Source organism: Lontra canadensis, unplaced genomic scaffold, assembly GCF_010015895.1.
Source record: "Lontra canadensis isolate GAN:19392208 unplaced genomic scaffold, GSC_riverotter_1.0 scaffold10, whole genome shotgun sequence".
In the NCBI taxonomy this organism is placed as follows: domain Eukaryota; kingdom Metazoa; phylum Chordata; class Mammalia; order Carnivora; family Mustelidae; genus Lontra; species Lontra canadensis.
Genome location: NW_022631004.1, coordinates 4,538,990 through 4,555,604, shown reverse-complemented (window position 1 = coordinate 4,555,604; position 16,615 = coordinate 4,538,990). Strand labels below are relative to the sequence as shown.

Here is a 16,615-nt window from a genome sequence, read left to right as displayed (position 1 = left end):
AGTTGTCAGAGAAAGCAACCGAAAGACAGGGACAAGCCAAAAAACGAAGTGGTAGATGGATGTTTGTGACAAATCAGAAGACAGGAGAGCAGGGAAACGAGATGTGGGCTAGTATCTCAGGGACTACGGTACCCTCATCACCAGCTGCAGGAGAAAGGGGGACAAGGTGTAATCAGAAGTTCCCATCACCAGCCTACTGGGGAGCACAGAGCAAGAGTTTGGGAGGCTGAGGAAGGAGACAATCTCCCGAGGTCCCTAAAGTAGTGTCTGAGGAGAGCAGATTGGGGGTTGGCTATTCTGAGATCAGCAAATTCCCATACCAGGTGTCTAAGCCCTGCTTGCTTCTGATCCTACTTTACCTTGAGAAAGACTCAATCCTGCCCCTCCATCCCGGCCGATCTAACAGGGCTCCAGCGCTGAGAACTGAGTGTTGCTGCTTGAACTACTGATGCTGGGTGGTCCCACTCTCTTGCCAGCCTCTTTTCTGCATTTATCATTATGATCCTACAATTTTTTTTTTCCTCTTCTGGTGTTTAATGGGATGAATTACATTAGAAGTTTCTCTAATGTTGACCCACTCTTGGATTCCCGGTTTTAGTCTATGCAATTACTGGGATGTTTTTTGTTGTTTTGTTTTTTTTTCCAGCACACTTCCTTTATTTATTATGTGCATGATTGATCTAGGACTCAGCCTAAATTTTCTTCTAATATTTGTTAATTGGGTACATGGCCAATATGCCTGTGCTCTTAGTGATATACCAACATAAGGATGGTCTTTGCTTGAGAAAAGATAATCCTAGTCATAGAGTTACTAAGGTACAGGATGGCCAGTTTAATTTGAATATCAGATCAACAAATAATTTTTTAGCATAAATGTGTCGCGTGCAATATTTGTGTGGCCTCTGCTTATACTGAATTGCACAAGATGTTCTTAAACACACACGAAGAAGTGTTATTTGAAATTTACCTTTAACTAGGTGTCCTTTATTTTTATTTGCTAAATCTAGTAATCTTAAACATAAAAAGGAAGCATTATGTTTAAAAAAGAATACATGAATTTTTAAAATAATATTGTCAATGGAAGAAAGAAAGCACATGTCCGCAAGCCCTAGGAACCACTGGTCTCCTGTTTCTGAAAACTACAATAGGGTGGGGAAGCAGGAAATAATAATAATAAATAATAAAGACATTTTAATTCCTATATAGCAAAGACACATAGAAGAAAAGTGGAAATTTCAGAAACAAACTAGATTTGGTGGTTTTGTTTCAAGGAAAAGAAATCAAAATGCCACCACCAAATGGACCCTTCTCCAGTAAATAACTCTTCTTTCAAACTACCTTCTTTAATTAATCAGGAAATGTTTCTGTGCTGTCATTCCCCTTCCCCCACCGCCCTGGCAGATTTTTCTATTTATTTTATGTTACAGAAATTTTATTTCTTTTTCAAGTTTTTAAATCATCTCTTACTGGCTTGAAATTTATCATCTATGGAATTTGTTTTCCTTTTGTATCCTTTTCAAAAGTCTCCCCAAAATGTTTGTGACTACCAGACATTTCTGCAATTTGTCACGCTGCTCAATGCATATTTCCTGGGTCTGAACTTCATCCCTAGTTTGAGAGGAAGATGGATAAGTATACATTCTCAGGGGGCACCTGGGTGGCTCAGTCAGTTGAGTGCCTGCCTTTGGCTCAGGTCATGATCCTGGGGCCTTGGGATTGAGCCCAGCATTGGATTCCCTGCTCAGTTGGGAGCCTGTTTCTCCCTCTCCCTGCTGATTGTGCTCTCTCTCTGACAAATAAAAATCTTTTTTAAAAAGTACTTTCTCGGGGCACCTGGGTGGCTCAGTGGGTTAAGCCTCTGCCTTCAGCTCAGGTCATGATCTCAGGGTCCTGGGATCAAGCCCCGCATCAGGGTCTCTGCTCAGTGGGGAGCCTGTTTCCCCCTCTCTTTCTCTGCCTGCCTCTCTGCCTATTTGTGATCCCTCTCTGTCTGCCAAATGGATAAATAAAATCTTTTTTAAGAAAAAGTACTTTCTCAGTACTACTCATAGATACAGCTACATAATATTCTCTACAGGAAGGGAAGTAGTAACTGTTGCCTTTTTTGGTGTGAGAAGACAGAAGTAAACTATATATAAATTATTTGGAATAGTTAACATTTTGGAATAAAATAAAATATGGTTAACTAAAAAATCATATTTATCCAGGTATTACCACAATTTCATTTCATTATTTAAATGGTTATGATTTTATCATGAATATATGTAAATCTTGGATAAATTTCATGTCATTCCTCAGTCAGTCATGTGCCTATAATGTACCAGACACTGTTGTAGGTCCTGGGATATAAAGGCAAATGAAACCAGGTCTATGCCTCCCAGGGAAAACACAGGTAAGTAGGGACAATGGCACATACATCAATAGCTATAACGTGGTTTAATAAAAGCCGTTGTGTATGATTGTTTGTGTATGGAGTCCCATATGCCTAAATAGCTATTTAGAGGGCACTGGGAATCCAGAGAGAGGAATTTGAGTGGCTGTTCTTAACACAGCAGCCAGATGTCAGTGGGCTGAGATGAAGGCATGTTGACTGTCTTTCAAAGAGATTGGGAACAATGGAAAGGAAAGATAGAGGAAAGCTCGAGAAGTATTCAAAGGTACTCTAGTTATTTTTCATTATGAATGTATACCTGCCTTTTTTTTTAATGTGTTGATATTGTTTAGATCCGAATTTGAACAGAACAACTATTAAAAAACATTTATAAGATAATTATCAGAGCTAATTAGACATTATTGGATATATGATGATATCAATTTTTTAAGGTAATAACTGTATTGAGGTTATACTTTTTTATTTTTACCTTTTTTTGAGAGAACAATGTAACAGATAACTGAGTACCCACCACTGATTTTCTTATACCTTTCCATATTGACCAGAGGATGGGTTGGCAAACTTTTTCTTAAAGAACAGAAAATAAATATTTTAGATCTTGTGGTCCAGAAAGCAAAAGGCAGGTTTCATTTAACCACTTAAATAAGTTTTCATTTAAGCATTCAAATACACAAAAACCATTCTTAGCTTCCAGGTCAGAAAAAAACAGGACACTCACTGGAATTGACCCTTGGGTCTTCATCTGCTGTCTCCAGGCCTCTCGTGGTGTTTTCTGAAAAGAATCACATCAGAGATGCAGTTGAAGACCCTCTTGTACTCCGCCCCGATCTCATTCCCCTCCCACCCTCTCCAAAGGTAACCACTCTCCTAAAGTTAATGGTGTCAGTCGCAACTTTTCAAATATGCCTATATCCCTAAGCAATAAAAGCATAATTTGGAGTGTTTTTTAAAAATTTAAATAAATATAATCATTCTGTGCATAATAATCTTCAATTGGCTCTTTTGGCCAACACTGCATTTGAGATTGAGTCATCTTCATACATTTGGGCTACTTAATTTTACCTGTTGTATGATATCTCATGATATCTCATGCTGTGACTGTATTAAATTTCATGTATTCTTCTGTGCATGCACATTTAAGTTGTTTCTATTTTTTCCATCTTCACAAACAATGCTACAATCAACATTCTTGGCCATGCCTCTTTGCTGTGCATTTCTTCTTCATCTGGGGTATATAGCTAGGATTGGATTGTTGGGGTTGTCAAGTATGAACATATTCAGCTGACTAAATATTTCCAAATTGTTCTCCAAGCTGATTATATAGAAAAATTTCCTTTTCCAGTAATCCGATACAGTTGGTAACCTGAAAAATTCTCCCAATATGCAGCACCCAGAGATACTGAATGAAATATGAGACAACTTTTTACAGTATAACAAAATGTCAAAAAAACAAGGAAATCCCCAGCCCCCAGAATTTGTTTTTTTTAAGAAGAAAGAAAAAATGATACAGGAAATTTAAATTTAGAGACAAATTTACCTATGGGGATTTCCTAGAACAAAGGTTGGGCCCATTGGGACATAAGAGGCTATATCACGCTTTCAGGGGACTTCGGTCCATCTCTTGGGTTAAAAGTTAAAGCTAGGGGCGCCTGGGTGGCTCAGAGGGTTAAGCCTCTGCCTTCGGCTTGGGTCATGATCTCTGGGTCCTGGGATTAAACCCCGAGTCGGGCTCTCTGCTCAGCAGGGAGCCTGCTTCTCTCTCTCCCTCTGCCTGCCTACTTGTGATCTCTCTCTCTCTCTCTGTCAAATAAATAAATAAAATATTTTTTTAAAAAAAGTTAAAGCTAAAATACCAGGCTGTGGGAAGGAAGGAAGGAGGGAGGGAGGGAGGGAGGGAGGGAGGAAAGGAGGAAGGGAGGGAGGGAAGAGAGAGAGAGAGAAAGAGAGAGAGAGAAAGAAAGAAAGAAAGAAAGAAAGGAAGGAAGAAAAGGAGAGAGGGAGGGAGGAAAGGATGGAAAGAGGGAGGGAAGAAGGACAGGAAGGAGCAATGATTTTGGCAAAGTTCAGAATCAGAGTCAGGTGTGCCACCCCAAGGCTGATCTCACCATCATCCTGACACTGTGGACCCTGGCCCCTCTTCTGATGTTCAGTTTGATTCTGTCTACTTCTTTCTCCTTGGCAATGACTTTGGCATCCTTGTCTGCCCATTTCTGGGATTGACCTGCCCCCACAGAAGACGCTGCTTTGTTGGCTCGTACATTTCGTGAGGTTTTGGCACCCCCTCATACAGCTCTTGGAGTCTGGCCCCTGAAGACTGCTCAGCTTGTCCCATCTCCAACCCAAAGCCAGGCTTGAAGCCTGAGGTCCAAGCTTCAGCCCGGCACATCCCTGCCTCCGTATCTTCCAAACAGTTCCGTGGCGACAGGACTAGGTTGTATTGGGAAAGTATTTACAGTAACTAGGTGCTGGAATCAGAAATCTGGGTTTCTGTCAAATGAGGTGAAGTCATCCTCTGTGTGCCACAGCAAGTCCTCAGTGCCCCCACAATTTTTTTTCTTTCCTTTTTTTTTTTTCTTTTTAAGATTTTATTTATTTGACAGAGAGATAGAGAGCACAAGTAGGCAGAGCCGCAGTCAGAGAAAGAGGGAGAAACAGACTCTCCTCTGAGCAGGGAGCCTGATGCAGAGCTCAATCCCGGGACCCTGGGATCAGGACCTGAGCAGAAGGCAGACGCTTAACTGACTGAGCCACCCAGGCGCACTTCCCCCCCAAGATATCTATCATGAATGGGAATCAACAGATGCAATGAGCGACAAGATTAGGTCTACATAAAGTGCAGATAAAAGTTAGCACAAAAGACTACGTTTAAAAAAAAAAAAAAGACCTGAGAGAAGGAATAATTAACAAGAAAAAAGTAAAAAAATTTGTCTAGAGTGAAAAATAGAACTGAAATGAAAAGCCCAAAGCACAGGCTAAGCAGCAGGATAGGCTAGGGGGTTGCGGGAACCCTCCCACCCGCACTGCAAAGTTCCTTTTTCTCCACATCTTTGCCAAAATTTGAGGGTGGTGCAAACTCGACACAGGTAGGCAGACTGTAGGTCATACTGGTTTTTTTTGCAGAATCGGGCTCAACCCAGCCAGGATCCAGCCGTCTTCTGGATCCTTAGATCAGGCTTTTAAAGACACAGAGGGACTTTAAACCCCAGGAAATCCCTTCCTGCCTGTTTTCTTTGGTGCCTGAAGGCTATTTGGTCCACCAGGTCAGATCTCAGCAGGGCTCTCCCAGGGCAGCTAACACAAGGCTGTGCTGTCTCTCCCTGGTTCCCACACCCTAAAGCCTCTTACTGGTGACTTTGTCATTCCACTTTTCCTGTTTCTGGTCTTAACTTTGCTAATCCCCAGATGCTCTGTTCCTCCTGCTGCAACTTGCAGTCCTTCCCTTCCTCCTCTACAGGCCAAAGTTAAACCAATTTGCTCCATCCCTTTTGCTGTAGGCCGGTCTCTGACCCAACCAAACAAATACAGCTCCTTTATTAATATGCAATAACCTTAGACTCCAATTGAGGGGGTCTAAGATGTATGTGATACATTTATAGTTGGAAGGGTACCAGAGACATATTTTCCTAAACTTAGAACTAGACACATATACTAGCAGAGCCTAAAAACCCAGAGGTATTATAGTATACGTTAGAGCATGGATTCCTGAGACTGAATCTTACTTAGATCCACTATTTAGCTGTGTGACCCGAGTCAAGTCACTTAACCTCTCTGTGCTTCCATTTTCTCATATGTAAAGCAGGGATACTAGTACTCACTATATAAGGTCATTAGGAGAATTAAATGAGTATATGTAAATTATTTAGAAGGGCACCTGGCATGCAATGAGGACTATATGCATTTGCTCTCATCATTATTGCTACTTGAAATTGGAACTGTCCCAGGCAATAGCAGATGCCAGTCACACTCATTGAAACGAAATCAGTGTCAGAAATCGCAGTTCCATTTACATAAATAGTGTTTTCTTTAATTCCTTCTTTTCTTCTCAAAGTTTATCTACTAATTACATGGTTCTTACTCTTCTGGAATGGTGCAGAAAATCTCCGAGTCTTTCCCGTCAAACCCGCTGTTTAACCCTGACCCAGCAAAACACAGCCTCCTTGTTTCTGCCCGGTGCCCTCAGCTCTCCTTTTACAGACCATCCTGCCCATTGCAGCTAATAAATCCCATGCTTTCCGTGTCTTGGGAGGTTGCTTTTAGCTCTCTGATAGTGTTAAGCTGACATTGACAGGACACAGGGCAAGAAGCCAGGTGAAAATGACTCCCTCACCCCGTGGACAGAATGTCGCCTTGACATAGAGTCTGAATTTTCTTAGCGTCCACGCTGGCCAAGGTACCTAAACCCGCAGCTTTTCTATAACTATGCTCATCTGTTTGGTCAAAATCCCAGAAAAGCTGTTTTCTCATTTCTCTCCCGGTGACTTCTAAGTAGATTATTTCACTTGGGACAGTAATCAAGACTGCAGCAGGCTCTCCGTATAGAGAAAGGACACTGACTCCGAGGTACTGCAGCAGAGCCTGGGACTGCTGATAATAGATTATGTTGCCTGTTTGTGGTTGGCTTGACTTGAGCCGTATCCTGGAATATGCTTGCAAGGAGGGGGTGTCAGGCTGCTCAGTAGACTGGATTCTACTGCCAAACATTTCCAAAATACTTCCTGAAGAATTCAAGGAAATACAAGTGTGACACGCATTTACTAACTCACATCCTCACATCTTAGGCGCCATTAGCTCAAAAGGATATACATCAATTAATTAAAAAATAGATAATCAGTCCTTAATTTATAAAAGACTTCTCCTTGGCTTTGATTATATAGATTTTTGTGAGTGGACATTTTGCATTTTCTGACATTGGAAATCCAGACAGGGCCCAATAAGCGTGTTGGATTATCTAGGTAAACCCTGCGCTCAGCTGAAATGCAGGTTTTCCCCTTTGACTTCCCTGACATTCTCACACCACCTGTTTTCAGGAGCTCATCAGCTTTTAGTGCTCAACCTCAAATCCATTCTAGAATGATTGTAGCATTTGTCAACAATTACAGAGTTCTTTATTTATGTGGATCCCAACAAGGATTTGGGAAGTCAAAGATAAGCTACCGAGCATTTTCTCTGGTGGCTCTCACAGCAGTTATGGGAGATACGGACACACACACACTTAGGATTCTATGCAATCAGCGATGTGTACTGAAGTTGAGTTTTATGTGGGCATGACACAGATAAAGCCACCAGGCAAGGCGCAGTCAAAAGAGACATCAAGGAGGAGGCAACTTCCAGTCTGGGTCTTTAGGGTTATATAGGAATTCACTAAGTAGAAAAAAGGGAACTTGTCATCCATTCTTGACAAGAGCTGCAGAGATCTGTAGTGCACCCTCTGTTCGGTATGACTGGGCCGTGGGAGGGCACACGGGAGGAGACACCTGAGAAGAAGGTTGAAACAAGGGTCCAAGGCATAAATGAGGAGCAACCAAAGGTCTTTATTGTGGAAGAGCCACTGATCAGAGCCCAGCATTAGAAAGAAAACTTGTACTGGGTCTTCATGTGACCCTTCTGCATCTCCTGGATGCCTTACGCTTCAACTCAGATATGTCAAGGAGATGCTCAGAAGCTCCAGAAAATACTTAGGCAGCCTTAAGTATTACTCTCAGGGCATGTTTGAGGCACCTGCGGTAGCGTTGAAACTCAAAAGACTTGGAAGTTGGAAGGCCGAGCTCTGCCCCCTGGGCTGCTGAGCGACACCCCACAGGGAAAGGAGTCTGGCGCGGAGGAATCTCCACTGGGGCACAGTGGGGACCCGGGGTCCCAGTCAGAAGAGCTGAGCAGCCGCGGCACTTGGACATCTGACCGTCCCCTGCTTCAGCGACTTAACCTGTGTCACCCGTGCGGCTGGAGCTTCGTCATCTTCATGCTCGCTCCCAGCCCCCAAACTGTGCCTAAGACAACACACTGTCCCGCCGGGGTCTCATCTGAAACACACCTCGCATTTCAACCGGACATCTTTCCAGTGGGAATGATTTGCCTTTCACTTTTCATTTTCCACCCCAGATGCCTGGCAAGACCACAAGGAGAGCACCCAGGGCAGGAGAAATTGGTGGGGCAGGCGGTGTGTTTGGCTGCTGACTGTGAACCTCCAGGAAATTGCCACAGGCTAGGTCAGTGCCCGGTGCCCGCCCCCCAACCCCCACCCTATTCGAAGAACCCTAGCGTGAGAACTTTCCTTTTACTTGAAATACTGACCTGCACTACTAGAAACAGGTAGTATCTGTTGACAGAAATCATGGGCAATGAGTTTATTTACCCAAGGGCAAGTCAACAAAACTGTATGAGGCAATCGAGGGAGATTGTGCTCGTTGTAGCAACTGTCAAGGGTATAAATCAATTGCCCGCTCTTAGCTCAAAATAATGAGATTGAATATTTTGTCTTTCCAATACATTTGCTTTGCTACAATCACATTACTTTCTAAAATAAAGGTTCGTTAGTAAAAACGCATGCAAAGAAAATATCCCCCAAAGTAACAAGTTCAAAGAAAAACAGATGAAAGACTTCTCTTGAAAAGTTAGAATGGATGCCTGGTAACTCCTCCGATAATTTCCTGTTTACTTTTTCTTTTCTTTTCTTTTCTTTTTAACAGACTGGTTTTCTTTAGTATACATTCCAGTAGTACATTTCCATACCTCAGTTTTTCCGGGAGATTTTGCTACTAGCAGATTTCCCAGCCCACAGTATTAAAAGGAAATTCACGACTTCTGATTGAAACATTCTTTTACACCAACTGACAAAAAAGTTTATGGTTTCTTTAAGATGCCCGTCCAAGCCGGGAAATTACAGGGACCCCGCACTTGGTAGAGGACAAAAATTGCAGGAAAGTTAGATGGAGTGAGGGAGCGGGAGGAGGATTGGCCGCCTGCGGGGGAAGCCAGCCAAGCCCCCCCCCCCCCCCCCCCCCCCCCCAAACTCCACCCCCCCGCCCCCCAAACTACAATTCTAATTTCATCTCCTTCTTTTATAGAAAGGACTTGGTTTTCTGGGTGTTCCCCTCCTCGGCAGAGTTCTGTAGCCTCGGGCACTGACCCAGCCTGGCTTTCCTCTTTCCTGGGGGTTGGAAAGCGGGACGTAGCTTACCCTGAGCCTGGCTGGTGGGAAGGAGCGTGATCGCCAGGGCAAAAGCGAGGGCAGCCCCGGGAGCCTTCCTGTCCGCTCGCCGCCGCCCTGTCATGATGCTGCGCTGGGCTTCAGCCTCCCTGAAACCTGAACATTTCCTGTTTCCTGCTTGTTTGGGTCGGTGCTAACTTGAAGGAGAGGTGTTTGCCTGTTTTTTAGGAAGTGATGTAATTCTGTAGGAGCCTGTCAGACCAGCAAGGATTGCAAAAGAGAAGTTGCCCTGCAAGGTCTCACGAACCCTTTTCAGTCCTGGCCCTGCCGCCGGCCCCCATCTTTTGAAACTGGCTCTTAGAAAAGGGGTCTAGAGCTCAGCTGTCCTTTGGGATCTGGGCCTGAGGATCCTGGACTTCAAGCATTCTCCACTGGTGATTTTGCTGCACCCTAGGTGAGCCTCTGGGGCGGCCCAGAGTCTAGAGCTGCGCCATCCAGTAGAACTTTCTGAGATGATGGAAAGGTCCCAAATCTGCCCAATACAGTAGCCATTAGCCACATAGGCTATAGAGCCCTTCAGTGAGACCAGTGCACAATGAATTTGTACTTTCATTTTTATTAATTTAAATTAAAAGAACTCCATGCGGCTAGCAGCTGCTGTGTTGGACAGCTCGGGCTTAGCGGGCAGGGGTACCTGTACCATCAGAAAATGGCTGGGACACTTCTCTCCAGCCAGACGCATCACAATCGCTGGGCCCTGAATGCCACCTCCCTCATAGCGAGATAAAGGACAACACTATGCATGTGCCCGAAGGTACTCTGCATCCCCGAGAGAGATTATTTCTATTATTTTTTTTTCTTTATAAAGCTCATGTGTTTTTAGAGCAGTTTTAGGTTCCTAGCATAATTCAGAGGAAGGTACAGAGATGTCCCATAAACTCCTTACCCCCACACATGCACAGCCTCCCATTGTGGACATCCTCCCAAACTGGTACAAATTGTTACCATGGAGAAATGCACGCTGATCATTGTAATCACCCCAAATTCATAGTTGACATTAGGGTTCTCTCACGTGTAGCACATTCTGTAGGTTTGGCAAATGCAAAATGGCACAAATCCACCATGATATTATCCTCCGGGATGGTTTCTCTGCTCTAAATATCCTCCATGCTCCACCCATTCATCCTTCCTCCCACCCTAACTCCAGGCACCCACTGATCTTTTTACTACCTCCAGAGTTTTGCTTTTTCCCCAAACGGCGTACAGCTGAAATTATGTGGCATGTAATGTAGTTTTCCAGATTGGTTTCCTTCACTTAGTAACGTGCATTTAAGTTTCCTCCATGTCTTTTTGTGACATGACAGCTCATTTCTTTTTGGCACTGAGTAACAGTCCATTGTCTGAATGTACCACACTTACCAATTCCTTTGCCTACTGGAGGACATCTTGGCTGCTTCCAGGTTTCAGCACTTACAAATAAAGCTGCCAGAAACATCTGGATGCATGCATTTGTGCAGACATAAGTGTTTAGATCCTTTGGGAAACTGCCGCAGGGCTTGATTGCTGGCTCTATGATGAAGAGCAATGATCTTTTAAAGGGCCCATTTCTGAAACAGAATCTGTTCTCAGGGGGTAAAAAAATCTGTGTTTCGCTTTTCTTCCTTTTTACATAACAATAACATTCTCAGAGGTGGTTAGCAAACAAAATAGGACTGAATTGGATTAGAATGGGGGTGGCGGTTCTGCCCAGGGGAAACAATGTGATGTTTAGACCAGCAAGCAACTGAGATTAGAGTGTGTTACGTGTTTGTGTTCTAAGTGAAGTCATTCCTTTGGTCTAGATTTAGGGCCCAGGCAGGACAGAAGGAAACTTCATAGTCATGTTTGTGGTAGTGCCAAGAAAGAGGAGAGAGGCACCATCGCTGGTCTCTAAGCCCCTGCCTGCAGACACCCACCCGGTCTCTAAGCCCCTGCCTGCAAGTACCATGAGTAACCCCTTGTAGTCAGTTCATCCCTGGTGCTCTGCTTGGTGTGAACACCGGAAGCAACCAGAATTCCTCGGCCCCTGACACAGCTATCTGTTTTGGGGTTAGTGCGTTATTGCTTTTCAGTGACCTTAGTCGCTGTTAATCTCCATTCGTATTCACAAGAAATGGGTTGGTGATTCATGAAATGTCCAGTTGGTTCCTGGACCTACAGTATGCATTTCACTGTTTTAAAGTGGCTTAGGTCAACAGATACGATCGCTTTGCAGCTTAGGTGACAATGCAGAGCGCACAACTGGAGGAAATAGACAAGTCCAACACTGGTGGATGGACTGGAAAACAGCAGGGAGAGAACTCTTGTCGAGCAAGTGAGCAGACCACTGGTTTGCCCGGAGCTGGTTCTGAGTCCGGCTGGTAGTCCCCCACCCCCCGTCCTAGCATACACATCCCCAGCCGCTGTGACCCCCACGTGCGGGAGAGGATGCCCAGCATTGGGAGTTCCCTCCATTAGGCCACTTGCGTCTTATTAGGACTAGGGATGCCAGGCTCCAAGCGCTCACTGGCCGGGGTGGGGTGTCAGCCCTGGTTTCTTCCATTTTTAAAAGAGAAGCTTGGCAGGGGCTTTGTGGAATCAGGTTATCTGTGGCAGGACCCCAGACTCTTTCCCATGGCAGAGTAGGGAAGCTCTGCACCATTTATCCGAGTGAGCAGGGCGCAGCTCCTGGGCGCCACAACCCCCCAGCAGTTAGCGTGATGTGCAAAATATATGGAGGTCCTGCAGAAAGCCTGCACAAACGTGCAATTTTCTTTTGACTCCTGTGTTCTCTAAGACCCTTAGTGTGATTAACCGCATCTTAAGGGGAGGAAAATTACCATCATTGATCAGAAAATTGTAAAACCGCAGTGATCTCTTTGCTGCTGTTAAAATCGCAGGGAGATGCTGTGCTAGGTAAAGGCTATTTACCTCTGTTTGTTCTAATGTCACCAACCATTAATTTTGGCAAGTGGCTGCCTGGCCTCGGATTAAACCCGGATACACTGGTAACTAACTTGAAGTCAGGGACTCAGTCACAACCATAAGACACCAGGGAGGCTCCAGTGGGAATGGCAGGCACAGAGATGGGGAGGGGAGTGGGAACCTTGTCCTGGAATCTGCCATTGGCTTTCAACAATGAAAGGAGAAAGGGAGGTCCTGAAGTATGGTGGGCTGGGAAATGCTCTGAGGTGTAGTGCTCTAGAGGGTGGTGGGGGGAGTGGTAGGGGGACTGGTTTGATGTTCTAGGGACTCTATTACTCTACACGAAAGTCTGGCTTTTATCATCAACTGTCTGTATCACGGAAGTGACTCCCATCCAAGTCCAACTCCCTTCCCTCCTGCTTCTTCCCCACCCAACCTTCCCTCCCCATCAGCCCTACAAGAGGAGGGGCAAAGGGAACAAACCCAGAAGCAAGGAGATCTCATGGTGAGTGCGGCATCCCGTTCCACCATTCTCCTTACCCCACATCCTTGCCATTCCCCCCCACACAGACTCACACACACACACACACACACACAGCTCCCTCTCACACTCACATGTTCATACACACGTGCTTCTACATGCTCCTGCACACTGTGGAAATACATGAAGATCATCCAAACAAGAACAAGCAAAGACCTTTGATTCCCAGCTTGCTGGAACAATGGAGTCAGCCACCGTGGCTTGCACTGTGGCCAAGATGCAAAGGCAGACACAGAAGTGGGAAAACTTGTTAGTGGGAAAAGGAGACGATTTCACGTATGCCCCGAGAGCAGAGGCTGTTGGCATGAGGAACTAGAAGCAAGTTCTAATTTTTGGTTCTGGTGACTGGCTAGGGGTGCATATTTGGCTTCTCCCAACTTGGAAGAGGGAATAAAAATAAGGGCCATTGTGACAGGGATTTGGGATTACTGTTTGACTTCTGGGGCCCGTTGCTAGAGATAGGGTCCAACCTGGACATGTTTGCTTCATAGCAGACTGGCTTCCTGAGTCGTTTGCTGTGGACCGTGGGTTACAGTATTATTATTACATTTATGGTTTGGCCTTTGTCCATTTATATATTGTCTCTCAACATACACCCACATTTTGCATACTCACACAAAAAATCTCCACCCACACTGAGACACACGCACACACTTTCTGGGACTTCTTTCTCTGTCTAAATGCTAGATGGTGGCAGCTAATGATCTGCAGTGTTTACTTTGTCAGAAGGTCCTCAGACATGGTAATAGTAAAAGCACGTGGGCGTATAATCACTCTGAAGCTGATTGACAGAGTGTAGGGAGCAGGCTAAGGTCCCTGGCTGGAAAAGGAGTGCCCATACAGATAAACAGGCAGGGCAGGGCTGGGGCCGAAGGATTAAACTGAAGCCCAGAGTGTGCAGAGAGACTACAGCCAGGAGAAGGGCAGATGGCAATTTCACCGTGTCTTGGTTAGCTTGGGCTGTCATACAAAATACCATAGACTTTTACACTTGACTTCTGAACGACACAGGGCTTAGGGTGTGTAACCCCCCACACATGTGTAACTTTTGACTTCTGCAGAGCTTAACTACTAACAGCCTACAGTTGACCGGAAGCCTTATGGAGAACACAAGTAGTCGGTTAACGTCAATTTTATGTATGTATTATAGACCACATTCTTTTTTTTTAAAAGATTTTATTTATTTATTTGAGAGAGAGAATGAGAGAAAGAGAGAGCATAAGAGGGGGAAGGTCAGAGGGAGAAGCAGATTCCCTGCAGAGCAGAAAGCCCAATGGGGGACTCGACCCAGGGACTCCAGGATCATGACCTGACCCAAAGGCAGTCTCGCTTAACCAACTGAGCCACCCAGGTGCCCCTATAGACCACATTCTTACATAAAAGTAAGCTAGAGAAAAGAAAATGTTGTTAAGAAAATCGCAAGGTAGGGTGCCTGGGTGGCTCAGTGGGTTAAACCTCTGTCTTCGGCTCAAGTCATGACCTCAGGGTCCTGGGATGGAGCACTGTATCAGGCTCTCTACTCAGCGAGGAGCCTGCTTCCCCCTCTCTCTCTGCCTGCCTCTCCACCTACTTGTGATCTCTCTCTCTCTGTGTCAAATAAATAAATAAAATCTTTTTAAAAAATCGCAAGGAAGTATGGAATCAGAAAAGACCCCAAATAGCCAAAGGAATGTTGAAAAGGAAAACCAAACCTGAAGGCATCGCAATTCCGGACTTCAGGCTCAGTTACAAAGTGTGATCATCAAGACAGTATGGTACTGGCACAAAAACAGACATAGATCAATGGAGCAGAATACAGAACCCAGAAATGGACCCCTCAACTCTATGGTCAACTAATCTTCAACAAAGCAGTAAAGAATATTCAATGGAAAAAAGACAGTCTCTTCAACAAATGCTGCTGGGAAAATTGGACAGCCACATGCAGAAGAATGAAATTGGACCATTTCCTTACACCACACACAAAAATAGACTCAAAATGGATGACAGACCTCAATGTGAGACAGGAATCCATCCAAATCCTAGTGGAGAACACAGACAGCAACTTCTTTGACCTCGGCTGGAGCAACTTTTTGCTAGACATGTCTCCAAAGGTAAGGGAAACAAAAGCAAAAATGAACTATTGTGACTTCATGAGGGTAAAAAGCTTTTGCACAACAAAGGAAACAATCAACAAAACTAAAAGACAACCAACAGAATGGGAGAAGATATTTACAAATGACATCCCAGATAAAGGGCTAGTATCCAAAATCTATTAAGGATTTACCAAACTCAAAAACAAAACAAAACAAAAAAACCATCAAGAAATGTACAGAAGACATGAACAGACATTTTTCGAAAGAAGACATACAAATGGCCAGCAGACACATGAAAAAATGCTCAACATCCCTCAGCATCAGGGAAATACAAATCAAAACCACAATGAGATACCACCTCACACCAGTCAGAATGGCTAAAATTAATAAGTTAGAAAAAGACAGATGTTGGTGAGGATGTGGAGAAAGGGGAACCCCTTACACTGTTGGTAGGAATAGAAACTGGTGCAGCCACTGTGGAAAACAGTGTGGAGGTTACTTAAAAAGTTAAAAATAGAACTTCCCTATGACCCAGCAAATACACTACTAGGTACTTATCCAAACATACAAACACAGTGATTTGAAGGGGCACATGCACCCCAATGCTTATAGCAACAATGTCCACAATAGCCAAACTATGGAAAGAGTCCAGATGTCCATCAACAAATGAATGGATAAAGAAGATGTGGTACATAGATGCAATGGAATAATATTCAGCCATCAAAAAGAATGAAATCTTGCCATTTGCAACAACATGGATGGAACTAGAGTGCATTATGCCAAGCAAAATAAGTCAGTCAGAGAAAGGCAATTACCATATGACTTCATTCATATGTGGAATTTAAGAAACAAAACAGATGAGGTTGCTTGGAGAGCTCAGTTGGTTAATTGTCTACTTTTGGCTCCGTTCATGATCCTGGGGTCCTGGGACCAAGTCCTGTGTTGGGCTCCCTTCTCAGCAGAGAGCCTGCATTTTCCTCTCCCTCTGCCCCTCTCCTCTGCTCATGTTCTCTCTCTCTCTCCATCTCCCCCTCTCTCTCTCCAATAAATAAATTGTAAAAAAAGAAAGAAAGAAAGAAACCAAATAAATGAGCATAGGAGAAGGGAAGGAAAAATAAAATAAGACAAAAACAGAGAGGGAGGCAAACCATAGAGACTCTTAACTCTAGGAAACAAACTGAAGGTTGCTGGAAGGGAGGTGCTGGCGGGGGATGGGATAACTGGGTGATGGCATTAAGGAGGTCAGTTGACGTAATGAACATTGGATGTTGTATACAACTGATGAATCACTAAATTCTACCGCTGAAACTAATAGTACACTATATGTTAACTAAATTGAATTTACATAACAATTTTTTTAAAAATGAATCAAGGAAAAAAAGAAATTCATAAGGAAGTTCCCAAAAAATTGTAAGGAAGGGAGAATACATTGAGAGTAATTTATCAAAGAAAATCTGTGAGTAAGTGAACCCATGAAGTTCAAAGCCGTGTTGTTGAGGGTCAACTGTATTTTCTCATAG

General features: G+C 44.1%; 1 protein-coding gene across 1 annotated transcript in view; it reads right to left on the bottom strand.

The window, feature by feature from the left end:
- The window catches only part of TMEM154 (transmembrane protein 154), a 41,205-nt gene extending 31,442 nt beyond the window's left edge, over positions 1–9,763 (bottom strand). The window contains exons 1-2 of the mRNA XM_032855514.1: positions 9,570–9,763; positions 3,111–3,164 (exon numbers count right to left, since the gene is read on the bottom strand). Of these exons, the coding sequence (XP_032711405.1) occupies positions 3,111–3,164; positions 9,570–9,663 (148 nt within the window). The 5' untranslated portion in view covers positions 9,664–9,763. The remainder of the gene's footprint in view (positions 1–3,110; positions 3,165–9,569) is intronic.
- Positions 9,764–16,615: the final 6,852 nt, after the last annotated feature.